A 27,779-nucleotide genomic window follows, 5' to 3' on the forward strand; every position below is an offset into this window, starting at 1 on the left:
GAAACGTTCTGAGTAACCAGAGCAAATTATGCACTGTCGTGTCATGAGCTTGATATTAGTTTTCTTTTTACTCTAAATTCTCGACTATGAAGCGTACAGAGTCGGCTATGGCAACAGCTCAGCCACTCAGTTAATCTGTCTCCTTGTTTGGAGATGTACTTTAGTTTAATTAAAAAAGAAGAACTGCATCGCCCCATGAGAGTTGCATCTTCTATCTGACTTCCTGCTGCATCTCTGGCTGGAATGCATAATTAATTTATTAGGTGCTCAGAAGCTCAGTGAAAGCCAGGCCTCTGTGTGTTTGTTGGCTGGTTCTTGCAGGTGTGCACTGTTCAGAGTGGCTTGAGCTCATACACCGTGCTGTGTGCTGTGTTTCCAGGTTGAGAGTGTATTTGTTGTGGCTCTAAAATCTCTGACTATTATGTAGGCTGCCAAATCGTATTCACAGGCCAGCCTCTGATTAGTGAAGTCATTTCCCAGAAAGACTGCAAGCAGCATACAATTCAAATTGAATGTTCAACATGCAAATGGAAGATGTTTACAAAATACATAGTTTTGGGATAAGGCAATTTGTTTGAGCTACCAAATCTAACTATAGTAAATTTGTAATAATTCTGTTGATAGGTCAGATAGGTGACAAATTATCTGTGGGAGAATGGGAGGAGGTTTCTGTTGGTTTCTCCTTTTAAATTGTCCCCCTTCTGTGCTTGTACATTAATTTTGTTAACTCTCTTATTTCCAACATTGTGTTTTAAAAGTCAACAAACACGAAAAACACAACATGAAATTGATAAATAGATGGACTGAAAAAACAAAATGACACCTAAGGAGATACAACCCCACCCAGCGCGACCCCCGTCAACATGTTCACGTTCCGACCCATGACTTTTCAGTAGTGCTTACTACATTATAACATGAGTACAGTTTTTCTGACCAGTTCCTCAGCATTTTAGGTAACAGTTGATTTTGACTTCTTTCAAGCTCGGTTAATTGTTTCATGTCAGTGTAGCAGCAGCAGCAGCACACCAGCACTCTGAAGATTCGGACATATTTCTTTGTGATCATGAGTAATGTCATAAATGCAAATCATAGAAGAATATTGCATCTCCATGTGTTGTCTCAAGAAGTACCACAGTGGCACAGGGATAAAGCTTTCCACATCAAGATGTTTCAGTTTTCCAATCCCTTTTTTCCCCATTTCATCACAGCCCTGTCGGGTCAAATCCCCCCTCAGTCCCAAAGGTTCTCTTCTCTCGTCTTCCACCTGCCAAACGCTCCTCCGCTCCTCGCGCCAAATCCAGTCCAGGCCGGAAATGGTGCCAGGTGAACTCGGAGGAATCAGTAAATATTGCCGGCATGCTGTATATTCTTGGCACCGTTGAGATCTGAAAAATCAGAGCGGCATGAAAGAGAAGGCCCCGTGTGTTAAATCGGGCTCGTCTACTAGAATAAATCTGGCGCAGCAGGCCTCGGATCAAACACAACTGGTGGGAGTATTGACATAACAGGATAGCTAGAAGAATTCAATTGCTCCCTGACAGGCTTTACGTTTCCAGGAAGTCTGCGTGTAAATCAATACGTGCTGTAAAATATGCGAAGACGCATCAAGAATAACCAGAATGTGGTTTGAAATAGCAGCGCTGGTCGTCTTCTAATTCGTATTTTATGTTCTTTAATTTTTTATTTTTCGGCTGTTCCGCACTGATGACTTAGTTCGCCCAAGAATGTTCCAAAACATTTTAAGCATTCACTTTGTATCCGTTTAATTTTATTCCTGCAGAGTGCAGAGATTTCCAACATCACAGCGACCAGCATGTGTTTCTGCTCCCCACTTCTGAAAAGGAAAACTAAAATATAAGACATAAACGCTTAACTTGAGGAGGTAATGACTTTGAAATTGAAGATGATTTTACATGGCAAGAAATCTTGAAATATGTTGGTTCAGTCTTGAAATGTTCTTAATGTTTGCATTCTTAATTTACCATTCTGAAAAAAAGGAGGCTAAGGAACAAGAGAAAATTACATAATATTTGTTGAGAATGATTATGGTGTTACTTGAACACCTTTGTATTTGTTTTTGTTTTATCTTTAACCAGTAAATTAGTAAATTTGAACACAGAACTTTTTGCAGTACACACAGCATCTCTACCCATTAAGGAGTAAACACACTTCAACAAACCTAATGGCAAGCTAATATGCTGTTGGGTAGTGTTGTGCACGTTTATTGATGCCTGGAAACTCAGCAGCAGCCTCAGCAGTAAGCACCTGAGATCTCCGTCACTCTCCTTAGGGAATGGGCTGCAGTGTACCAGCTGCAGATTAGGGACACACACACACACACACACACACACACACACACACACACACACACACACACACACACACGAGGAGCCCATTATCTTTTTCACATTTGAATACCCCTCTACACACACCCAAAGTTTGTGCCCTGCTGGGACTTGTCCAGATGGAGTTCTCCCATCCCTCGTTGTTTGGTGTTACCATCATTATCCAAATGTCCTTGGGAGATAACTGGAGCTGTGCTTGTTCCTCTCTCTCTCTCTCTCTCTCTCTCTCTCTCTCTCTCTCTCTCTCTCTCTCTCTCTCTCTCTCTCTCTCCCTCTCTCCCTCTCTCTGTGTCTCTCTCAGTTGTGCGGAAGCTGCAGGAGTTTGAGCTGCCGTATGTATCCATTACCAGCTTGCGGAGCTCTGAATTTCACATACTCCTACGGAAAAGGTACCCACCACCTGCTCACATCATGACTTTAAATTTCATCCCTCCCTTCCCAAAGTGCTCTCCATCGCATGTAATTATAGCTGTGATTCATTGGCCACAGTGTTCATGTGTTATTTATCTAATCCTGTAAAGAAGCAGGTCAGATATTTGTGTTTTTGGTTAGCAATACATAAACTCCTTCTGCTGTAGTGCTGTAAAGCCTTCTGTTTTCTTTTTTCTTCATTCTGGGTGTTGTTCATTTTATTCCTTATCAACAGTGAAGCACTTGCTCTTAATGTTTCAGAGCAACGGTTAGCCTAACCACAGGCTGCTTATCTGACTTCACCATCTTCTACAAAGTGGCATTTAATTTGGAAAAGAGACCTGAGTCATTTGTTTTACAATGATTTGGCCAAGAACAATAGTTCTAGTCACAACCAGACAGATGGTTTGTTTAAATGTCACGCCAGAAAAGTCAGGGATTAGATACAGACAAGAATCTGATGTTTGTGCAGCAAACTGCCTGAGAATAAACAGAAATGATCAAATACCATAATTAATCTCCTCGCGACCCGAAACCATTTAGGCTGCATTTCCACTGAAGTACTTTTGGTACAGTACCCTTTTAACCCTACATAACCTCTGCTAACTGAACCTAAATGCCAGATCTGCTGTGCGTTTCCACTGTGGACAGTACTCTTAAATGTAGGCCAGGTTGTAACTGACCAGCTTCAGGATAAACACTTTCATTTTTTCAGCAGTTGAAAAACACCAAGAGAGACTGGTCTTAACTCTTAATAAACTGCTGCATTTAGTAATTAACACACTGTATATGTTGTCAGTTGGACAGTAATGTAGAGTTAACATCACAAACTGAAAACCTTTTATTCCTTTACTCTGCTCACATTTGCTCCTCATACTCTGCCACTCTCTATTTTGCCCAACCACACAATCTCTACACACAGCATACACGTGTGGTTGTTTATTACAGCAAGGAAACTAGCTTGACATGAGAAAAGGCTACAGGCAGCGAGACAGAAGTCTACTGAAAATAAAAGGAAGTGAGAGCACAGAGGATGAGATGACTCTGGTTGTTCCGACTAACCAGTCGGTGGTTTGCAGTGTTTTAACACCACCTCCACCTTTTAGTATCAGGTCAGTGTGCTAGGTACCTCAACAGAAGGGTGATGAGAAATAGGATGATACTGAACAGTTCTTTTGCTACTATCCACAACTTTTGACAATGGAAATGCAAAAATAACTGTTCAAACCGGACTGTTCGATGGAAACGAGGCTTTATATTGCAACTTTGTATGTTTCACAGAACCATCTGGAAAGGCGCCGCTAGAAACTGTTTAGAAAAGAGTCACAAAAAATATTTAGCATGTGATTGGCCGAGCTGTCTCTGTCTGTCTATCTTATGACGGGCTAACTTCAACCAATCAGTAGATAGAAGAGTGCTACCAGTCAAACTCTTGCTCAAACCAGTCGAGAGAGGTGTGAAAACATCTTTTCCCTCAAGAAAAGCTTTCAGTAGCGATCCTTTTTTGTTGTTTAAATGCAAAACAGCCAATTATCTTGCTGTTCATACCCTTGCTGCCACACAGGAAGGACGTCCTCAGCTAGTAAATGAGACAAAACTCTCTGATCGAAACTCCGTACAAAAGTGACCTGTAGTATATCCTTTAATCTTACTGCCCAACTGAGCAATATTTACACTGGTTGAAAGCAGTTTGAAATTACTTTTAAAATCTCAACTGTAGCGTTACCTGTTATGAGAGGGAACAGGGTCACTGACAGGCAGCCCTGACCCGGGGTCAGCCTCGGGTTAGGGCTGCTTGTGCAGGGAAATTAGCATTTATCATCAAGGGCTGCATGTCACAAAAAGTATGAAAAAAATCTTTGTGGGTGGGCCACCCAAACATATTCTATGCTAATGTTTACTTCCCCATCAAGCCTGAAATTAGTGACTGCTCCTCTCTTCAACATAACATTTTTCTACTTCCTCGTGTGCCTGTTCTTTCGTCACCCTGCCTCCCGCTGACTGAGGTACACAGGATGTTTACTTTCTTCTTGCCTCAAGGAAAGTCTTAGTCCTCCTGACCTAGTTTCTCTGTGGAGTGTGGAGCAGCGAGGGAAGAAGAATGAATGTAGAACTAACAAGTGGAGGAAAAACAGACCCCCTGTGTATGAGATCCAGAGGAAGGATCGGGTCAAAATGAACTGAAAAGCTCTTTTTGGCCAAAAGGTCATGCTGAAAATGGAAAGAATTTATTCTCTGTCCAGTAAAAACATTGAGTGCACATAATGTTGCCATTTGCGATATGTATGTGCATTAAGAGAATTCAAAACAAAGACCACATGTCTCAGCTGGGGCTTTCAGCGCACTCTTAGTTTAAACTGAAGCAGCACAATAAAAGCACCCATCTTGCAACACATCCTGATGATTCCACTTCTCCTTTCCTCTCATTCCCACTTCTTCCCTCCTCTTTCCACCGTCCTTTAATCTTCTTCTCTCTTGTTGCTTTGAATTGCTGATGTTGCTGCCTGAACAAACTCTCTCCATCCTCTAACACCCTTTGTGTCACGCAATTACAACATGATAAATTTCATGCCTGAAGTTAGGTGTTGCAAGACATAAATGAGATTCTTGCCAATGACCAAAGTTGGATAAAGAATTCAGCGGTTGTTTTTTCTTTTTTTACTCCGACAGTGAATAAAATCCTAAACTGAAATATGAAACTAGTCTCGGTTAAATAAAGACGTTTCAAATCCTGGGGCTAAGATATAAAAACACTTGGAACTGAAGTGTTGTGAATCACACACTGAGTGTGTTACCAAGTAAGACTCTTTAATTTTCAAACCGTGATCTTGTCTAGTTTCTTCTCCTTTTTTTCTGTAATCAGATTTTCATCTGAAATCCAAATCTGATCCCTCACTGTGAACTGCATTTTGTTAACGTCACGCTCCACTACTCTGGCTGTCCTCCGGCACCCACACATCTCTGTGCACACAAGTACCAGCAGTAACCTCAATAAACAACTTCAGTGCTGCCTTAGAAATGAACTGTCTTATTCACACAGCTGTCCTTCAACCTCTACAGGAAGTAGATGAATACATATACCTGCTATCTCATCGACATTGAGTTGAGGAATGTAGTCTGTAACTCACTCTAATATCACAGATTAAACGAAGTCTCAACTCGTGCGTATATTCAAATTTGATTTTATCATGGTCAGGCAGTTTATCAAGCTTTAGGACCCTATCACTGTCCAATGAAAACCATGTTATGTCTTAATGTGGCGATTGAGACTTTTGCCTATAAACTGAAGGATTAACAGTTTTTTTACAAGTTCAGACAGTTCTAATACTTCTTAAACTTGCTTGTCACACTTGATGGTTTTTGAGATCCCTTGTTGTCTCAGGAGAGTGATGTAGTGTTGCTTGGTATGCAGACAGTGTCGGAGGAGATGATATACTTAGTGGCAAATAGCCAGTAATGATTGTATTTTTATGGAGTCATTCCAATAAATTGTAAACTGCTAAATTGTAACTGTGCCACTTTATCTTTAATTTATGTCTGGACATAGATTTGTTAAGACGGATTGTGCTCTTTCTTTCTGCAGCTACTGGGACATGGCGTATGATGGTGATGTCATGGACAACAGAGTTGGCCTGAATTTGCTATACGCCCAGGTAAGAGGTTTCACTACTTGGGTAAACCAAACACTGTTGTTTATTTTCAGTTAAATTCCTCTCGAGACGTGGAACCAAGCAGAAAATCCAACTTACGCGAGATCTTGTTTGTTTACACCTTACATCTGTTGTGTTTTATTGAGCTCGCCTGCTGCCTGCATCACATCAAAAAAGCTAAATCGGGCACTGCGTCATCTTTTGGCTTTCATATGTTTTTGTCCGTCCCCCGGGGCCCCTCCATTATCTGAAAGCAGTGTCAGCTTGTTCTGACTTTGCAACACCTTGACTCCTGTACCTCTTTGTTCCTCTGTGATCCTATTAGTAGCGGATTCCCTTTGCCGCGACAACTGTGATCTGTTGTATGAAGCATTTTTGGGGCTGCGAGTTTGATTAAAACCTGGAACTGCTGAGGGTTGCTCTACAGAGACGAGGCTTTAAAAAAAATCAAAGACAAATAAACAGTGTTTGCAAGCATGTGCATTTGTGCATGTTTCTGTGTAATTAAATGCTGACCTGCGCTGTTTACATGAGAGGCTCAGGGTGTGATTTCTCCCACATGTACCAAAGGAAAAACCTGCTTTGTGTTGTTCGTCTGTGCAGAGAAATTAACGTCACTTCTTGTTTTTGCTTCACCAGACAGTGTCTGACATTGAGCGAGGCTGGATACTCGTCAACAAAGACCAGCACAGGCAGCTCAAATCACTGCAGGAGAAAGGCTCCAAGAAAGAAGTAAGCAAGGGCATCTCTCCTTGATTATTCTGCATCATATGAAACCAGCTGATAACTCCAAAATGTCTGCGTCGAAGGATAAATCTGTAGACCATAGAGAATACGGCCTCTGGTGTATTCTGTGATGCAATTAGCCTAGTTTTTCCCATGATAGGAATTTTTAATCACACTAATCCAGTAGAGAATTCAAACATATTTTCTCCAGGGATCAGACAAAGTTAGCCTTCTAAAAAAAAAATGCTTTGTTTTCCTTTTTTTCCCCCCAGTTCATCCATCTAGGTCAGACTCTCAAATATTACGGCTATATCAAGTTCGACCCTTGTATCACCGACTTCCCCGAGAAGGGCTGCCAAGTCATCGTCAGCGCCGGCAACAACGAGCTCAACTTCCACGTCAAGCTGCCCAACGAGCAGATGAAGGAGGGGAGCTTCAAGGTCACACGCATGAGGTGTTGGCGAGTCACGTCTTCTGTAAGTGGAGTGGTGTGTGCGAGAGTTAGGATGAGTGATTTCACCTTCAGGCATCTCTGAGATTTGAAATAATCACATTGAAATAGCTACATAAATTTAGGAGGCTGTGAGCTGGCAGAGTTAGAGATGCTTCCTGTGCTTCCAAAATAGTTGCCTGTTTACAATCGTCCTCTCACCACTGCACCACTAAGAAATATCTTTAGTCTTGCCAGGCATTACTTTTTACTCTTCCTGCTCGCTAAATGTGCTGACCTCCACACCATCCATCTTCATAAGTCCAATTACCCAAACACACAGCCCACACAAGGATGTGGCTGTATTGATCCAGTGGCCTCACACATAGAGCAGCACTCTGTCTGTGAACTGATAATTGTCTTTTAGAATCTGATGGCACGCAGTATGAGGAAGCACCAGCAACCACACAGAGCTAACGGTTCCAGTGATATCATTTGAAATTAATAGACTTTAAAGAAATAAAACATCAGAGACTTTGAGGGAAAGAAGAGTGAGAAAATGTGCTGTTTCACACAGACCATATGTTTAACGCATGAGGCTACTGGCCAGACTGTCGCCTAGTAACCAAATTGATCAGTAAACATGAGATGCTGTCAGGATCTGTCAGACTCAGCTCAGCAGACGACAGTGATTGATTGATCGGGCCAAGGTAAGGCTCGATTCACACTGATTAATCAATGCGCGCTGTGTTGTACTGTCACCGGGGGAAACGAGAACAGAAAATATATTTGTTTGTGTATTTTCCAGGAAATGTTGGCGGCAATGAGACTTAATCAGTCACAGTCAGCTGGATCTTTGCAACCCCCAAAAAAAAAACACCCAGGAGGGCAAAAACAGCCACTGCCAAGCTGATGAGATGTAAAATGAATGGAAAAAAAACAATGGACTGTGGAATAACAAAAACATCTAATAAAAGACTTTAAAGGGACATTCCACCAATTATAGAGAGTACTGTACTCCTCAGCCTGTTAAATTTGCTTCATACACCCCATTACACCTGGTATTAATATGAGACCTGTATCCGGATACGTTGTCCTGACAATAACTGATCTGATGTTGCCTTTGAGTTTACACCTGGTTTTTGTAATGCGTTGTCATTATCCTCAGTGAGGTCGAATCCCTCTCCTGCAGAGCGAATCCTGCAATTGAGATGGTGACAAATCAGAATATGCTCCCTTATAATATCTGTTAGGGGAAAATTCTGTCAGTCTACAACACATTTTTAATGGTTTGTCCAAAACAAAATGTTTGTTTGTTGCAGTAGCAGTGCGTAGGCTAATCAATGACGATATAAAATCTGTCTTCTGTTAACAGCACATCAGCTGCACAGAATTATTTATTTATCTATGTCATTAATTTAACTTTATTTAACCAGGAATTCCCTTGAGAATAAAATCTCTTTTTCGAGGGAGACCAGGCCAAGATAGCAGACCATTATAAGTTGCAGGAATTATACAATGGAGCAAGTCCAAAAAGAGCTTGTTTAAAATACACAAGAGACACAGCTCAGAAAGAGCAAATGCACTCATTGGTTGCATAGTTCTTTTTTTTTTTTGTCTTTATAGTTTTGTAGTTAATGAGTTCAGAGCAGTTATTTCTCCCACTTGTATTGGTTTTATTTTCATGCAGTTCTGTTGAATAACACGTTTTCGTGGCACAGAGTAAGTTTAGAATCAGTAATTAGAGGTGTATCTCCTCATTTTTCTCTCTGAATTTAAACAACTGCCTACATGTTAGCTGAAAACAATGTTATGTTGTGCACAGACGTCAGCACCTTTCTAAGATCTTAACATAATATGAGCTCCACCAGCTCCACATGTGGTCAGACAGACCTGATCACATTCCAGTCAGGAATGTCAGTCATTTACACCTTGCATCAACATGTGTTTTTCCTTATCTGGATCACGTGTCTGAAAACAGATCCTATTATAATACCAGGTATGAATGGGGTCATAATGTCTGGTTCTGGTTCTGGAGCTTTCTCTAAAGTTTGACAAAATAACCCCCGATGATGTCATTAGGATTATCTCAGCTTTGGCTTGCATTTTCTTCTTCTTTGTTTTTTTTAAACAGTTTTTTAACAGAAAGCAAGCTTTACGACCTCATGAAAGACGTGTGCATTTAGCAGGCAAGTGGGTTCAGATTGAGTTGCATTATGGGAATTGTAGTACTCTGCTGCACAGAATTTGACCGCTTTCCTTAATGTCTCTAACAAGCCCGGCAAGATTAAGTAGTTGTAAAACCTAATCACTGGAGTACCCTCTTTTAAAATGGTAATTCAAATTGACAGATTTAATTTAATAGTTTCTGTTCATTTGAAGCTGTAGCTGTCAAGAACTCCAGAACCAATTCCTTGTGTACAGAATAATAAAATCTCCATGATTGTCACCTAGAATCAGCACTAATTCAAACCATCATGCACCACACAGTCGATTCGCCTTGAATTTGCATTTTCTTCAGCCTCTACCCAATCAGTCGTCTTGAAAAGAGACAGCTGAACAATCTATTTTCACTGCTGTGAATAGCTGAGAAAAGCACGACATGCAGCTCTACCCACATATTTCTTTTCAGCTAGCCTTTGAAAGATGAACATTTACAGACGCAGGATCTCATTTAAATGGAGATGGGGGGGAAACAGTTCACTCTTGCACTGCATTAGTGTTGGAGCAGCACAGTCATTATGTGTATCACAGAAGCTTTTATGATTCTCCCTAAAGTTAATTTGCACAGAGATGTGTACACACCGCAACACATCTAAAATTAAAATGCATGTTGGCTTGTCTGATTACAGAGTGAGCCCCCACACTGTCCAGCAGGGTGGTTAATTCTCAGAGGTCAAAGTCATTTTAATGAGCCCTTTCCTTTCCAGCAAACTATTCAAAACATCTCATTTGGTGCAGCGCTGCAGCCCCCCTCGTAGTCGAATCTCAAATTGCGTCCGGAAGACAGCGTATAAACAGTCAGCACGCATATGTGTATGTGTCAGAGCTTTTGTTTTTATCTGTATTTCGTCTTCATGTTATCTTTGTGTCAGTGTGTGTGTGTCTGTGTGTGTCTGTGTCTGTGTCGATAGCATGGGAGGTACAGCTAGTTTCTGGCCCAGAGGAAATAGTATCAGTGAAGAGCACAGGCTCCATTAAAGAGGAATGAGGGCTCGTCTCCAGGGAGCTGTCTCTGAGCTTCACAGATTCTGGAAGGCATTTGAAATTCTCTATCTGTACATATTTCTTCCTTTCTTTGCACCCGTGTTAATCTTTTAGCAAGTGTCGTCTTCTTAAGATCCGGCTGCCTGTCATCGGTGATGCAGCAGCTCAAGAATGAATAGAAAATGTGATTTCGCTGCTTACATGACCCTCCAGTCGTGAAGCAGAATTGCAGGCTTATCCTCGACTTAAGAGACGAGTCGGATGTTGGTTAAGAAATATGGAAATCGGTTTCTTTTTCGTGCTCTTTGAAGACCTGAAGACTAATTGAACTTGAATGCTGAAGGAGGAAAAAGTCCTCAGTAAATAAACTTAAATCATAATCCAACAGTCCAAATCATGAACCTCCACTTTTCTGTCTGACTCTGCAGCAAGTCCCGATAGCAAACGGCACCACCAATCCCTGCAGCTCGTCCAAATGCGAGGTCAAACTGGAGCTGGCCTTCGAGTATCTGATGAGCAAGGACCGCCTCCAGTGGGTCACAATCACCAGTCAACAGGTAAGAAGACAGGGTCAGCGTGGGGTCGAATACATCACTGTGAATATTACTGTTGGAACAATTCCTCTCAAAGACTCTGGTTTGTGTTAACAAATCATCTGAGAGAGATGTTCAGTATTCCAGATTTGATTTATTGACTGTCAGTCTGTGATTTCAGGCTATCATGATGAGTATCTGCCTTCAGTCTATGGTGGATGAACTAATGGTGAAGAAGTCAGGCGGCAGCATAAAAAAGGTTTGTGTCAGGATAAGTAAAAATCTTCTTCAGAGTCAACAAAATAACCAAGTCCTTTTGATGTGTTTTAATTTAACGCTGAGGATGTTAACTCAGCTTTCCCACATTAAAAATGTTCATCAGCATCTTTTTGGGCATTAGTAAGTCTTCTATCACTATTCAGGTTTTTATTTTGGTGATTGTGGACACAAAAGGTTATTGGACAGCACGTGTAAATGCAAAGCATACCCTCTAATTCACAGGATTCCTCCATAATAATGTTTATGAAATTCCTCATTTGTTCTGGTGTCTTCTGTCTCCTTCTAGATGCTGAGGAAACGACACAACGGCTCCATCCACCGGCCAGACAGTCAGCAAGCTGTGAAATCTCCCCCTCTACTGGTGAGAAATGGGACAGTGTGCTTCAAGTTGATTTGGATTTTCTCTAGATTTCATGAGTAATCTGACCCATTCGTGTTGTTTTTGGCTGCAGGACTCCCCCGATCCGAACCGTGAACAAATCGTCAAACTCTCAGTGAGTATATTTTTGACTTTTTAAAAGTCTCTTTGTCTGCAGCTGCTTAAAGTCTGGTGTTACAAATCTTTAAACCTACCACTGAACCTAATCTTTTTACTTTATACTTGTTGTCAAAATGTAGATTTACCTAACTTACTCTAATATTCCATATTCCCACATAGGACCCTCTGGTAACACTTTATAATATCCATCATAAATAAGTTATACATTTATAGTTAATTAAACTTTGGTTCATAGTTGTTTATTGTTAATAAACTATTAAATGCTTAATTAATAGTTTATTAAGCAGTTGTAAAGGTTTATAAACATCAGTTGCAACCTTATAATGGCCATCCAAATAATGTTAATAGATGAACTACACAGTATTTATTAACCATTTACAAGCTATTAGAAATATTAGCTGGAACTTTACAATAAACAACTGCGTAATAAATGGTTTATAAAGCATTTCATTGTTGGTTAACAGCAAAATAACTATCAACCAGAGTTTAGTTAACTATAAATCTTCTTAAAGATGGTTATTGCATGGGACTAAATACCTGAAAAGGTCTTAGAAAGCATTATATTTAAGTGTCTGATACCTGCAGACATTCTGATTCTGCTATGAGGTATTAGTTTCTAAAAAATAGCGATGCAACATATGCCGCTAAATGATGGGGTCAACATGTTCTCATAAATCCATGTCAATCCAGTGTAAGTTTATTATTGATTATTCTTTTTAGACCAAGCTGAGCTCCGTGTCCCTCCGAGGGATCAGCGCCTCCAACTCGGCAAACGACATCAGCGGCAACGATTTCCACGGGAACTACGCTTTCGAGGGAATCGGGGACGACGACCTGTAACCGCCGACACGCCCTCCCCCACCTCTTCATTCCACTGTCAACGACTGGGACGACGAAGATGACGAGCTGAGCTGAGCCGAGCCGAGCCGAGCGGACCAAACACGGCGTACGATTCTGCAAGATTGTAGCTTCTTCCTGGAGAAAATCGCTGCCTTAAGCTCTCGTTTAATCTTTGACGGTGTCCTTTCTTTTAGACTCTTACAGCTCATCTTGATTTGTATTTTAGTTACAATCATCATATTCAGTTGAAACTTTGTCCGTCGTGTTTTTAAACTTGTGGCAACATACAGTAAATAGCATGTGAAGCTACAGGTACTCAAATAGGGAGGCTTTCTGTATGTTACCGTTTTGATTTTCTACTTCAGCTTCATTCACATGGATTACTGTTTCATCCACAGTATATGTGAAGTTCTTTAATGCAGTTAAATTCTGGAGGTACAAAGTAGATTAATATATTGTAAAGTACATGAAGAAATCCTGCTAGATCCTGGATTCTTCCCTCGGTGGCTGCATGTTCCTTGAGAGCCAAATGTTTAGTTAGACCTGGCACTAGTGATAATACAGCAGAACTGGATGTGGATAGTTCTCGAAATGAGTCCAGTGAATGTGTTGAAATCGATCTCACAACTGTAGAGCTTACTCACATGGAAGATTTGGCTTGGCTATATACCAAAACGTCATGTTTTTATACTGTCAGTGGTCCTCTGTGTGTCGCGCTACTCGTGTGCCAAGTCTTAGCAAAGATACCAGTGGTGTTTCCAGCTTCTGTTTGAGGCACATTTACTCATACTGCCTTCAGAAATAGTCTGATGCCTTAACTTTTCCTTTCCCAGCCTCGCAGGCTGTCATTTAACCGGACATTGGTTGAAACTTAACCGTCAGCGTCAGCCGCTGTTTCCTAGAATCTTGCAGAGCTTGATAGATGGTTGATTTGGCCGAGCTGCTTGCACTTGCTGAACCCATCATTTTGCACAGTATTAACAGGTGGAGATGAATGTTTGAGTGGAAGCATGACTTTTTAACATTGTGTGGAGATTTTTTTTTCTTCCCAGGGGCTCTGTAAATCCATCTATGATTTTTATTTTTTAAACCAATTTTTTAAAGGTTTCTCATAAATGCCAAATTATAGTTTACTAAAGCATTTTGCACAAAACAAACATAAAAATTATGACAATGTCACTTTTTATATTATGTACATGCAATTAAGTATTCTGAACATTTACTAATATCTTTATCATCAATAGCTTATTGTAATCAAATAGATCAAATGTAATCTACGCTGTATAGAACAAAAATTTTAAATGGACTAACATTTATCATTGTTTACATAATGTTTAGCGGACTTTATTAGGTAAAATGTAAAGTGTTTACAAATTTTACATCTGATTTTCTTTGTCTTTTTTTGCGAGTGAGGGTGTTGTGGGGAGCATTCTTCGGGGCTTCAGTTCATTGTAATTTGTACGTACATTGTGCCAATCATCTCAGAGGATTTAGTAGAAAAGGTGCTTCGGTGAAGTGGCTAATGTGATCACAATTTCTGGAGTGAACAAAGCTCGTGAAGAGCAGGCAACAAAAACGAACATATCCCGCTGTTTTATAAGACATTTCATTCCACTTTTACCAGCGTGTTTCGAAGCCTCTAAATGTAAATCAATGCCAACCTATCAACAGCTTTACTCTCTCACAGGTAGCCAGAACTGTAAATGAAATGTTCTCAGTGTAAATGTCTCGTTCTGTCACTGCTTTGCTTCTTTTCTGTCTTCAGTTGCATTTACAGTTTGGGGATGTGGACGCCACCATTCCTTTCTATTTTCTCGATTCCTGTAGATACCAAGTTACATGGAAGCTGCAAGGTCCTGGATGTTAGTAATATGTAGGTGCCAAAATTACACTTTCAAGTGCATTTATCATCAGCATCACTTTTCCAGAAAATGTCAAGATTTCATGAAGATTGTATTGACTTGATTCATTCCACTACTTTTCATTTTGATTTCAGTCGTAAGGTCGGAGACAACTGTCATGATGCTACAATAAACTCTGAAATTAGGTCACCCTGTGGTTCTCTGTGGTCTTTTGATGGCTCAACTTCAGTCATGTTTTTATCATTACTCTGCTTTCTTTATCATAAAGAACTTTGGTTCTTAGACATGACATATGACAAAAGTGCTACTCATTGTAGAGGAACTAAGTGATATGAATCAGTACATCAATGCAACTTGAAGTTTCTGTAGAAGAAGAGAACTCTCACCTTGTGAAGGTTAAGAACTGAGCTCAAAGAGATTTATTTCTTTTTGGCTAATGTGTCTCAAGTGCTGTACTTGTAGTCGATGTGAGGAAAAAGAAAAGAGATCCAGTCTGTTGTCTGACATTCAATGAAATGAATTCCATGTTTATTTCAAAATCCTCACTTAAGGCATTTATGAGACACTGCATAAAGACAAAAATGGACACTTGGGGGGGATATCAGTACTAATCAATGGGTTCAATGCTCCATTGTGTCATGGCAAGTTGGCAACCTGAAAAATATCTCACTTGCATATAACAGTAATTCAAAAAGAGAGTAAACTTAAATCACAGTCCCTATTAGTTTTCCCATGGTAACTAAATGACACATCACACATTCAGAATAAAATGATGAAAACAATTCTATATATTAAAGTATGCACTTCTAGCAGTGTGTTACAGCCACGTTAGAAAAATAAAACAACTATTACACACATGCTTTCTAATAGTCTTTTTTTTCAAGTAAAAAACACAAATGGGCTATTTTCACAGTCAATAGTAAACAGTAATCAAAAGGAAGGTGATCAAACAGTCCCTTAAAAAATGAGAAAATTTAAGTTCTAGAAATTTAAAGATTAATGATATGTAGCGAGTAGAAGTTTGTGGAGAAAAATCTTTTGAACATGCTCGTTTACGATTTCTGTTACTCCTGATCACAAATAAGAGTGTGTGTGTAGAATTGTGCTTTTTTCTTCAACAATAAGACTAAGTCAAGGCCACAGAGGGCCTTTCAAAAAGCTTGTGCATGCAAAATAACCAGAAATAAAATTGTTGCCAACATTTAGGCCTCCCAAATAACGTGTTTATAATCCTGAGGGGTTTGGCAAAAATGACAACACAGTTCAAGACACTGGAGATTATTCAGTTAGGTTTTAACACAACCTACTCAATCGGTCTATCAAGGGTAAAACAATTCCAGTACTATTAAATAGCACTTTGCTAGTAGTACATACATTAGTAAATGAATCTGAAGGCATGCCGTTATTAGAGCTTGCGCCTAAATGCAAACGAAGCACAATATTGGCCCTTAAAAGGACCCATAGTTACTCAAAGCTGCACTGTGTAGTCTGAGTATAAACTCAAAGTTAAAATAACCTCATGAAGGCGAGTCAGGTAAATGTGATGGGAGGGTAGGAAAAAATAACATTCAAATTATGTCATGAGACTTTTGGTACAGAAGTAAAAGGTTTGATTTAAACTTGACAACTTTCATAAATACAGCAATTATCCCTTATTTAAAGACAACTACACAGTGCAGCTCAACAGTTCAGGCAAAAATGTGCACGAGTTCTATATATTGAGGTCAAGGGGTGTCACCATTTCAATTCTAAATCAAAATTTATTTGCAATGAGCATTTGATCTTAATTCTCCAAGTCAAAAGCAGGATTGGCGATTCTCTGTATTTTATTTTCTCTCCATCCTCGCCTACTTGGTTTTGCAGGTGACGAAATTCAAGCCGTTGTAAATGACGCTTGCCATCTAGTGACTCTTCTTTTTGTCTTAGCGTTTGACAGTTTGTTCCCAATTCACAGATGAAATGATGTAACTACCTCCACCAAGGAACTTGTGTGTTTGCCAGTGTCCGTTTGTTGGTTTGTCAGCAGGATTACACAAAAACAGATTTCCATGAAACCAGGATGGAGGACGGGTCTCGGCCCAGAACAGACCCCAAAAACTTTTGGTGCGGATCTGGATAAAGGGACAGATCCAGGATTTTTTTCTTACCTTCTTGCATCTTTAATTTCTCAGGAAATAAAACATGGATCTTAATGAAAAAAAATCATCCGTATTTAGGTGGCTGGTATCTGTGACTGAGTACAACTTGCAGCGGATCCAAATAAAAATCCTGATGCGATTTCAACATGTTACAATTGCTTTTAGATTAGGCTTGATTGGATTAAAGGGGACTGTTTGGCCTTGGTGGAGGAGGTATGTGCTCGACTGAGTTACATTCTAGTTAAATTTTAAATCAATTCTTTAAATTTGTGCATATAGCTTTACAAAAAGAAGGTAGTTACAAGCATCATACTTGATACCATGTAGCCTCTTTTTAAAGGAGAATTCGGAGATGTAAAGGACCATTGTCAGGGCATAAAACCAACGATCTGTTGATCTTTACAAATCAAGCATCGTACGTCGAACAATAGCACGGCTGTCAGTGCTAAAAGGAAAATGTTTAAATTGAAAATTGGATAAAATGGTGACCTTAAAAACAAAAGTCGAGTTGAATCGTGACACCCCTATTGAGGAATATTTGGTAGTGTTCTCTGACCTACAATGAAGAACCAGATATGTGTAGTGATATATGAGGGAAATGTTAGGATTAATCTAGCGTGGTTTAACATACAGAATGAGACAGTCAAAGGACTTCAACAGTAGACAAAGTCCAACGTCGTGACACAAACACAGAGTAGAAGACAAACTGAACAGACTCATCCACTTGACTTAATCCAAAAAGGGATCAACACATTTGAAACAACTGTTTTTCATAATTGTGCGAGATTCTACAAAGAAACAATTAGCAGCCTCTGAAGACATCTGACAAAACACTAAAAGACAAGTACACGCTAAAACAATATAAAGGCTCTGTGAAAACAAAAAAAAAAAAACTGCTGGTAGCTTAGTTTTGCTGAGTTATTTTTTATACAATCTCAAGTTTGTAGCATGGGTGTATTGTCTGACCTCCCTCCCTGGACATATACTGCATATCGACCCCCGTTTCTTTTCTCTGAGTCTGACTGCCGACTCCAATCCCTTTTCTCACTTCCTCCTCCGCATCATTTCCAGTCATTGGAACTTTGACCCAGCCGTCTGTGGCCAGGCCGTGTTTCTTCTGATGTCTCTTGTAATTGTCCCAGTGGCCGGTGGTGTAGCCGCACTCCTGACATTTGTACGGCTTCTCTCCTGTGTGCCGGAGCATGTGCCGCTTCAGGTTCATGCTCTGGTTGCAGCTGTAACTGCACACGGCGCACTGGAAGGGTTTGGCGCCCGAGTGCACCCGCTGGTGGCGCTTCAGGTTGGCCAGGTTCCCGCAGGCGTAATCGCACAAATGGCACTTGTAAGGTTTCTCGCCTGTGTGCACTCTGTGGTGGCGCTTGAGGTTGTCGAAGTGTGCTGAAGCGTAGTCGCACTGAGGGCACTTGTACGGTTTCTCGCCGCTGTGAGTTTTCATGTGGCGTGCCAAGTGGTTTGGGTAGTGTGTGAGGAAAGGGCAGGCGGCACAGGTGTACACCTTGTCACTGCGCTCGCCAGGGCTGTTGGGAGATGATGAGGAGTCTTTAGTCAGCATCTCCAGGGTACACTTGGCACAAATCTGGGCCGAGGAGCCGTCCTCGTCCTCCAGGACAATGCCACACAATCGGCAAGTGAAAGGGAAAAGTGAAGGGGGAAGGCCGGGACCATCTGATACGCCCCCTCTGTTCACCCTGCTGCCACCGCCGCCATCTGTGGTCTCCAGCAGGGGTGGAGGCTGGTGGCCAGGAGCTGGGTTAGAGGCTGGAATGGGTGGTGGTGATGCCCCCTTTAAGCCATCGAAGGCTGATAGGTAGTCACTGTTCTGGGCTCCCAAACTCAGGTTTGAAGTCGGTCGTGCAACTTCTGAAACTTCACAAAAAGATGAGAGTGAGTCAATACTAATAAAACCTATAATGTGTGTCATAAGTCATAATATTTAAGGTCCCATGTTATCCTCATTTTAAGGTTCATTCTTTGATTTTGGGTGTCTACGAGAAAATGTTTACATGCTTTAATGCTCAAAATTGCTGCAGCACCTCTATTTGCCCTCTTTCTGAAGCTCTGTTTGAGTGCCTGTCTCTTTAAGGCCCCCTACCTGAAAAGCCCAGTCTGCTCTAATTGGTCAGCTCTCACAGGCCTGAGCAGGCACGGCCCACCATGTTTCCACATCAGCTCTGCCTGTGCTTTTGTAAATATGGTGATGATCGTTTAGTCGTGACATCACAACCTTATGGAAGTCCTGACGGCTTGTTTAAAGGCACAGTTTCTGGATACGGACTGTATGCATTCATTCGTCTATGGAGCGTTTTGATACATTCCTACTTTTTATATGACACCTAGACATGCCTAATAATGAAAAAAGACAGGTCCTTTAAAAAGTGCCCTTTATGGAAATGATGTAATAATTATTAAGGGAAATGATACATACCCTTGGCTGAAGCACCAGACACTTCCTCACTGGCTCTTTGCCCAGTCACACACCTCTTCAGGCTGTTTTGGCCAATGGCAGGTCGCGCCGGTATATCCTGTCCCGCCCCTGCAGAGGGCACATGCATGCGCTGGTGCCTCTTAAGGTTGCCAAGAGAACTGCAGGCAAAAGAGCAGCTTTCACATTTGTAGGGTTTTTCCCCAGTGTGAATGCGCAGGTGTCTCTGCAGGTTCACCAGCTGAGCTGAGGCGTAAGTGCACAAGGGGCAGTTATAGGGCTTCTCCCCGTTGTGCGTCTTCATGTGGCGCTTCACGTGGTTGGCGTAACGCGAGGAGAAGCCGCAGAGGTGACACGAGTGCAGTTTGGGCAGTTTGTCCTCAGCTGTCAGTGCTTTGTCACCCATCCCATTTCCCATCCCTTCACCGTCAAGCTGCATATGGGAGCCAGAGCGAATCCCGCTGATGCTTCCAAAAGGTGAACAGAAGTCCGTGCTTTTGGCTTCCCTGGAGGCTTTGCAGCACCTAAGGCAGTACGGGCCAATTAGGTCGATGCCAGGTCCCAGAGGTTCATCACGGAGCTGTCCGCAGCCCCTGCAAGACAGGTAGGGAGGGAAACTGGGCTCGGACTGGGCTGCTCTGCCCTCGTCTTCCCTACTGTTGTCAGCTGTGCCGTGTGAGTTTTCTGTTTCACTTTCCATGCTGAGCTGGCTGTAGGCAGGGCTCTCCTCATCACCCAGAGGATACACAGAGAAACCGATCTCAGCAGCTACTTCTGAACAGGGAAGACAAACAGAAAGAAAAGTTTTTCAATACTACACATATTTCATCACATATCATACCAAACATTTCAATTATCCTGGAAAAAAGGATAATTGAAATGTTTGTTTTCAATATGCAAGAATATTTGTCGCTTTGCCTCTAGGACTCACTGTGTCATTGTGATTGATTTTGCTAATTAAATAAAGATTAAACGTGACAATTAACATGGAGTATTTGTTGTTATTTGATAACTGCTTATAAATTAAACTATTTGTACAGAGGCAAATCAAAATTGACTTTGCAAGTGAAAACAAGTATATTAACGTTGAACCCTGTTATTATTTGTATTATTCAGTCAAATCAAACAGAATAAGAGCCACAATATAAACAGATGTTAAACACACATATGGAGGTCACAATATTTTTAGGCCATATCACGATACACAATATATATCTCAACATTTTGAAATCTCCTCAAAAGCACTTCATGAATTCTAGGGCGGGGCAACAAAATCAAACATAACAATATTTTTGACAAAATGCAACAATATCATAGGAGTAACTATTGGTACTTGGTACAAAATATTAACACAACAAGATTTCTAAGTAACGTGGATGTGATGACTAAGTGGGTACAGACAAGTATTAGAACAAGTAGAAGAATCTGTTAAGTTCAGAAAATTCCATCACTTTACTGTGACTCAGCCTTAAAAAAAAAGACAACACTCTCATCATGTCATATCATGATAACAATATATATCATACATATCGCCCAGCCCTATGTGAAATAGGGCACGTGGGCAGGGGCTGGTGACAACATGCCACAATGACATATACACTAAGGTTACAGAAAGGACATCTTGACAAGATAATAGCTGAAATAAAAGCTATAATAACTCCACAGTGACACAACTTGCCAATGCTCAGAAATCATTACTAATGAACCAACTTCTGACTGTGTCATAATGACACATGGTTTAAAAGTGATCTCACTGAACTGTCTGACTCATAAAGAAAGCAACCAACGATACAGAGCTGTTACAGATAATGTCCCTCCATTTTTTCCTATCACACCGAGTAGGATAACTTCAGTACACAGAGAATCTCTCTTTTTAGTAGAAAAAGTGAGAATTTCAGAGAAACATGAAATACTCACAGTGCTACCACCAAGGTCAACTGCGTTTTAGCTGTTGTTATTCCATCTGAGGTTTAAAGACAACAAAAAGAGAGAGAGAAAAAAAAAAGACAGACACGTTTCCCAGGAGGTAGGAAGAAAAGCTTCAAGACTTCGAAGCACTCTTCTACTTCAGCGTGTGCTTCAGAGAGCCAGAAGAAAACCACCTTCCTCCGCAGATGTCGAGGCAGGATGTGAGGAAGGCGAGAGTGGAGACTGCCCTTTTATCCTGCCCCATGGAACCCCCTCGTGGATGATTACCGAGCCTAATGATAATGATGATGACTATAATGGTGAAGCTGCTGCTGCTGATGATAATGATGATGAGGGTAGATGATGATGATGATGATGAGGGTACATGATGATGATGATGATGATGATGATGATGATGATGATGTGGGGGAAACGATAATGGTAGCGGGGTAGTGGGAGCAGAGGCTGATGATGATGATGATGATGATGATGATGATGATGAATAAATGCCCTCTTATAATGGTGTCCTTGATGGTAATGGTCCTATTTTTATGACCATTATATAATAATGGTGTGTCTCAGCTCCTTTCTCTACTTTTCCATTTTTCAGATCACTCCCTCTGACAAAGAGCCATGCTGGGAAATATGAGCTGGTACTTCCATTTCTCTTACTGTTGCACAGAGGGGCAACACTTCATCGCTCAAAAAACAAACTGTAAGAACCGACGAGTCCCCTTTGTATTGCGGCTTCGCCTACATTTCCTTTAGCGGTAAAACCATTAAAATCATTTACATTGCAGATTCATTCCATGCTTTCATGGCAATGACAGGAAGTGAAAATGAGTGCTTATACAAAACATTATGATACCACCGCACTTTCACCAAGCAAATGTAGTTCAAACTGTGGAGTAAATTGAAATGAACTAAAATGACCAGCCATTCCCTTTATTGTATAATCAATAGAAACATTTGCCACGTAGAGTTGTCTATGAGATTTACCAACAAAGAACAAACACATGCAGAAAAGTGAACCTGCAACATTTAAAAAAACAGACCCTAGAAGACACTCTTGGTTGATAGACAGACTTACCCCACTTAGAAGAGACAGATACAGTATACAGACAGACAGAGAAGCTGACAGGCAGACATCAACAACACATGCCACCCTTAAAACTAGAATTATTGAGATTTTGATTAATTTAAATCATATTTTTGATACCATTTATGATCAGCATCCATCTGCAATATTCATTCACTGTATTAAAAATCTGTAATTATCTCTCTATATGGAGGTTTTCATTGTTATTGGTGGAGTCCACCATTCCCTTGCTGGATTCAAATTTGCTTACATGACATTCACAGGAAACAATAAAAGCATATAATCCAGCATTACAGTTTTTAATTTAATCTAATTGATTGTGGCCTCACTGTTTCCTGCTCACTCCCCTAATGCTGTATCAGAGCTGTATCATTAGGTAACTACAAGGGCTTAGCGATTAATTGAAATTGCAAAATGGCCAAGTGGAATATACAAAACACAGGTGCTGCAATTTACTGATAAAGGTAAACTGTAACACAACATACCGTTATTAATGGTAAACGCTTTGTGGCGCTACAGAGATGCCGTGGCCGTAAACTATATTCCAGATGTAAGGGAACGTGCTTACTTGGTACAGACTAGGATTGCAATGGTATAAGAATATCAGGGTATGATAACCATCGAAAAAAATATCACGGTTTAATGGTGTCATCGTGTACATTGTTAAACAAATATTATTTTGGAGGAAATTGTCTGAACAAACATTTTTTGGTTGAACGAACCCTTTATTATAATGTCACAATTTTTGTGTGACAGACGGGAAACTTGATATAAACTTGTACTATATATTACAATTATACTAATACAGTATAATCCAATACCTTGGATAAGCAAATGTAGATAGAGACCTGCTAGCGACTGGCTACACATGTGTACTGCGAAAAACAGACAACAGTTGCAAACATTTTTGACTGACTTCTTTGTTAAACCAACATGAGTTTGTTTGGCTGTGCTGTAAACAGATACACCAGTTGCTCTTCTGTTGTATTCCTAATGAAAGTAGCTGCTCAACCACTTGCTGCCAAATCAACCAGGACTGATATCTTAAGGGGTTTAAACTTTGAACACATAATTAAAAAAGGGTTGCAAAAAATTGAGTTACAAACCTGAGAACTTTTCCAGGCCTAGAATCTTGCCGTCATGATCAGGATCACCAAACTCGAGGTCTTGTCCTAGAAAGAAGTCTGTGTCTAAGGTGAGGTTTCCTGGAGCTTCAATGGCTACACCATCTTCAGAATCCACTGCAGTCACAGAAAGGAGAAAATCAACCACATTGGATGACTAATATCATTTCGCTGAAGGGTTTGATTTTAATCAATTAGCATGGATGTTTCACTGTTTAATGGCAAATGCTCAAAGCAGTTGCACATAAAGCAGAAAGCAGGATTTAAGAGAAACTCCTGAAGCTGCTCAAGTTTCACAGTATCAACTCGAATCAGCAGCAGCCTGACTGAGAAATCATGTCTGCACATAAATTGTTTTATTGACTATAATATTAACAGTTACTATAATGGTCAAGTTAGCAGCATACTTTTCTTGACATGCCTTCATTTTTATGTTCCACTTAAAAATAAAATCTTGATGTCTTAGTTTAAAATCAGATAAATTATTACAGACGAAGGACTCCTTATGACCATTAAGCTTGGCTGAACAAGACTGACTGTATTGAAAAATGCTACCTTACGGTCACCTTCAATTGAATATAACTTTTCCAGTGTACATGTTGGTTTTGAGGATTTAAGAAAGCAATTATAAATTATGCAAAAAAAAAACTAATCACATCATAATTTTCCAGATATGTCAAAGACAAAATCCTATTAGTTCTTCAAATTCTGCAACAAAGACTTATGGCATCCTTTGTCAAGCCATATCCTACATTGTGTGAAAATTGTTTGGTCCACCCCACTAATGAAAAACTGGGCATAATTATACATGAATTAATTTAGGATAGTCAAGCATTCAAATATGTAATTAGCCAGATCATCAGTCATTGGACAGTTTCTCTGCTGGCGAAAATCCTTTTGGTTCCACTACAATGCCATTTGTTTAACTGTGGCAATGAAAGTTAAAAGATGGGCATAATCTAGAGTAAAAAAAAAAGGAAATTGAATTTACTACCCTACAGTGGACAAAGAGCATTTCATGAACAAAAAATTAACAGCTAACAGTTGACAGATGGAGCTCTTTTACTGCAGTTACAGCTAATGATGCCTGAAATTCTAACTTGGTCTCTCAAGCTTAATGGCGTCCAAACAACTATCACACAGCTGTCACTATTCGGAAAACAACTTCCAGGCCACTTCAAGGACATCATGCTCAGCAGCTCTTTTTGGCAAATCCTTCAGAAACAGCAGCATGCTACCATCTGCTGGTTGTTTTAGGGTTTGACATAGAATTTCTCTTTTCCACAGAGCCCCATCTCAAACTAGATTCATAGATGGTTATTAAATAGTGCAAACACAAACAATCTCGCTGTGATATGCTGCTCAAGTGACGAGAATAATGTTGCATTAAAAAAACAGCGAGGCACACCCTTGGATGCATTATTACTCCATGATCATACCATTATTTTGGTGTTCTGATTAAGAGTAATGAGTAACTAACTGAACAGTTTCAGGTTGTGGGTTTACAGTGTTGACATTTCCTATTGATCATCAGTGAAATACTTTTAGTAAATCACACTACAAAATCACAAATTCCTCTCCTTTACAGATGGCATTTAACCATACTGAGAGGTGCATGATGGGGGAAATTAATCAAGGCTGCGTTTTGTTAGCATGCATGGTATCAGCAGAATAAGTACTGTGCATGTAAACGCTTAAACTCTGTATGAGGGAGCTAATTGCTGGCATGATATCAGTCATCTCATTCTTAATCAGGCACTACACAGAACACAAGGCTTTGAAGAAAAGTAGAATGTGCCAATGCATTACAAATTCATTCAAATGAATGTAGAGTGTGATATTAGATTTAACTGCATAATAATTACAGTACTGTGGGTTAGTACGATTGATGGTGAAACATTTCAAGCACTCAAACAGCAACGCCTGTTGTCCAGATGTGAGGACACATGTTGTGCACAATCAGGCCAAAGACCCACAGGGATTTCATTTTAACCCCCACTGTCAATCCGCAGTTATTGTATGTTGTTAAAAAAAAAGACATGATAAATAATTTCCGGCATGAAGCTCATCTGTGTATCATGTTTTGAACATTAAAAAGATCTCTGAATACCTACACTTGACTGGCTGTGGATTCTGCTGTTTTTTTCTTGGCATCTTCCAGTCAGCCTCTCTCTGTTTTGCAGCGTCTTCTTGCAGACTTCCACAACCATCAGCTCATTCTCGTCCGTTTGGAAGATATTCGTCAATATTCCTACAGACGCAAAGCAGAAACCATTAGCATACAATTATATTTCACAAGTCATCGATTTCTTAAAGCCCAAGGTTGCAACTTCAAATTGTGTATTATGTGTTACCGACAGTCTAAAACCCATCCAGGTACATTTTGTTATCATAGACGTGTAAGAAAACCAGAAAATGTTCACATTTGAGAAGCTTGGCCAGTGAAATTGAGGCATGTTTGCTTAAAAGAAAGACTTGCATGATGAATTGATTATAATAAAAAATACTTGTTTATTGTCTATTGATCAACTAGGCTCCAAAATCTACCTACAAATGGGATATCACATATTTCAGCTACCATTAACAATAGCTTTCTTGTGACTGGAGACAAAGACACGTTTGTAGTCATCAAAACAAATCCTTCATTAAATCTACTATGTCCTAAAGAAGGCAGGTGGAGGATACTACACAATGTTGTGAATAAACTAGCAGTTAATTCGTAGTTACTGGCACTAAGTCTCTCTCTTTCTCTTAACATAACGTTAACACACACAACAGGAAGACGCGGATGCCATTTGAGTGTTTCATCTGGACGTGAACTAACGTTATTTACACTGTAAACAGTCGCAATACACCACCATTAAGCAGCTAGCCAATAAGCTACTTTAGCAAAATGGCTAACACATTAGCTCTGTTACTGCCATCCGACAGGGAGCAGTCAAGCGAGTCAGCTAGCAGCTTAAACTAAAACATGCCCTCAATTAGCATACAGCTAGCTAATGTTGTTGTCACTGTACAAGAAGAAATGTCAGCGATATTTGTGAAAACTGACGGTACGCAGCTTACTGAGCGGCTAAACAAAATGCGTCTACATCAGCACGTAGTACTGATTGACAAGTGTCATCTCCATTAGCCGCGGCTAAACATGTTAACCTACAGCTAAATTAGCTGGGTAGCTAACAAGCTAACATACCTAGAAAACGTAAATACTCCTGTCGATTGAGGTGGGTTTTATCGTCGGTATACACCCCATTAGACGTCAAGTGCTCTTCCTCAGATGTAAGACGTCTGGAGATCCGCCATTTCTTCATGAGCTGCGGTGACAAAGAAAGGCAATTAATGGTATTTTTCATAACTTAATTGATTTTCGGATTCGCCTGTGATCCAGCAGCAGCAACAACAATACGACTTCCGGCCGGAGTCATTCAGAATAAAAGCGACATCTCCACTGATAGTAAACCAAAAACTTTAATTTAGCGCAAACTGCGTACATTATACAAGAAATACTAACTGGACTTTACTTTATTCTCACAGCGTTATTTCACTTGTTGATGTGTAGCAAAAAACATGTGCATTCAGCCTCACTCTGTACTGTATTATGATGTGATTTTAGGATTTGTACAAAATACTGGGACTGTGCTTGCACAATTGTAGTTCTTGTATTGCCATTAGTGATTATTTCGTGTTTCAAATGGTTAAAAGAATTATTTGTGTAGTATAATTTTCAAATATGTGCATGATTGACTATAAATATAGAAGGTATATGTGCAAAGCAGCCGCAAAGTTGAGCAGTTGCTGCGATTTCTGCTCTTTAGTTGCTCTTTAATGCCACTTTGTGCTTTTTGTGAATATACATTATGGTAGACAAGGAATAAGATTTTTTTTTTACGTTAATTACAATTCTTGACTGTTATTCTGAAGGCCTGTGGCGCATACCGGATGTGTTATTCTTGGTGGCGGGGTACATCTTGATTCTATTGTATACATCATGCTTCCGTTTAGTGAGGTGTTTCCGTTTCCGAAAATAATTTCCGGTTTCGGTACCTCACTGAATCATTGTAGTTGTAGTTCTTATGTATGTAGGAGCTGAAATACCTCAATAAGCGTGTCAGGAATACAAATACACAACATATTCTGAAGATGTAATGCAATTTAACATTGTAGGAAGTGCACAGATGTCTCAAATGTGTGACAAATTGTCAATCTACATGAAAAATACTACATTTTAAATAGTTTTATCTTTGTCTATTGATGTTTTAGGTCATTAGATATAATGAATTAAAAA

General features: G+C 40.1%; 2 protein-coding genes across 2 annotated transcripts in view; one reads left to right on the top strand and one right to left on the bottom strand.

Moving 5' to 3' along the window:
• The window catches only part of snx17 (sorting nexin 17), a 30,239-nt gene extending 15,268 nt beyond the window's left edge, over positions 1-14,971 (top strand). The window contains exons 7-15 of the mRNA XM_073492753.1: positions 2,647-2,734; positions 6,340-6,409; positions 7,046-7,138; positions 7,405-7,608; positions 11,198-11,326; positions 11,484-11,561; positions 11,868-11,942; positions 12,034-12,075; positions 12,801-14,971. Of these exons, the coding sequence (XP_073348854.1) occupies positions 2,647-2,734; positions 6,340-6,409; positions 7,046-7,138; positions 7,405-7,608; positions 11,198-11,326; positions 11,484-11,561; positions 11,868-11,942; positions 12,034-12,075; positions 12,801-12,920 (899 nt within the window). The 3' untranslated portion in view covers positions 12,921-14,971. The remainder of the gene's footprint in view (positions 1-2,646; positions 2,735-6,339; positions 6,410-7,045; positions 7,139-7,404; positions 7,609-11,197; positions 11,327-11,483; positions 11,562-11,867; positions 11,943-12,033; positions 12,076-12,800) is intronic.
• A 307-nt stretch (positions 14,972-15,278) lies between these two features.
• Positions 15,279-25,731, bottom strand: znf513a (zinc finger protein 513a). The gene is made up of 4 exons (XM_073493410.1): positions 25,609-25,731; positions 23,477-23,611; positions 19,367-20,137; positions 15,279-18,807 (listed from the first exon to the last, which is right to left on the bottom strand). The coding sequence occupies exons 1-4, from the start codon at positions 25,646-25,648 to the stop codon at positions 17,846-17,848; spliced, it is 1,908 nt and encodes a 635-aa protein (XP_073349511.1). The 5' UTR covers positions 25,649-25,731; the 3' UTR covers positions 15,279-17,845.
• Positions 25,732-27,779: the final 2,048 nt, after the last annotated feature.

The sequence above is a fragment of the Pagrus major genome, chromosome 22 (assembly GCF_040436345.1).
Source record: "Pagrus major chromosome 22, Pma_NU_1.0".
NCBI classification, from domain to species: domain Eukaryota; kingdom Metazoa; phylum Chordata; class Actinopteri; order Spariformes; family Sparidae; genus Pagrus; species Pagrus major.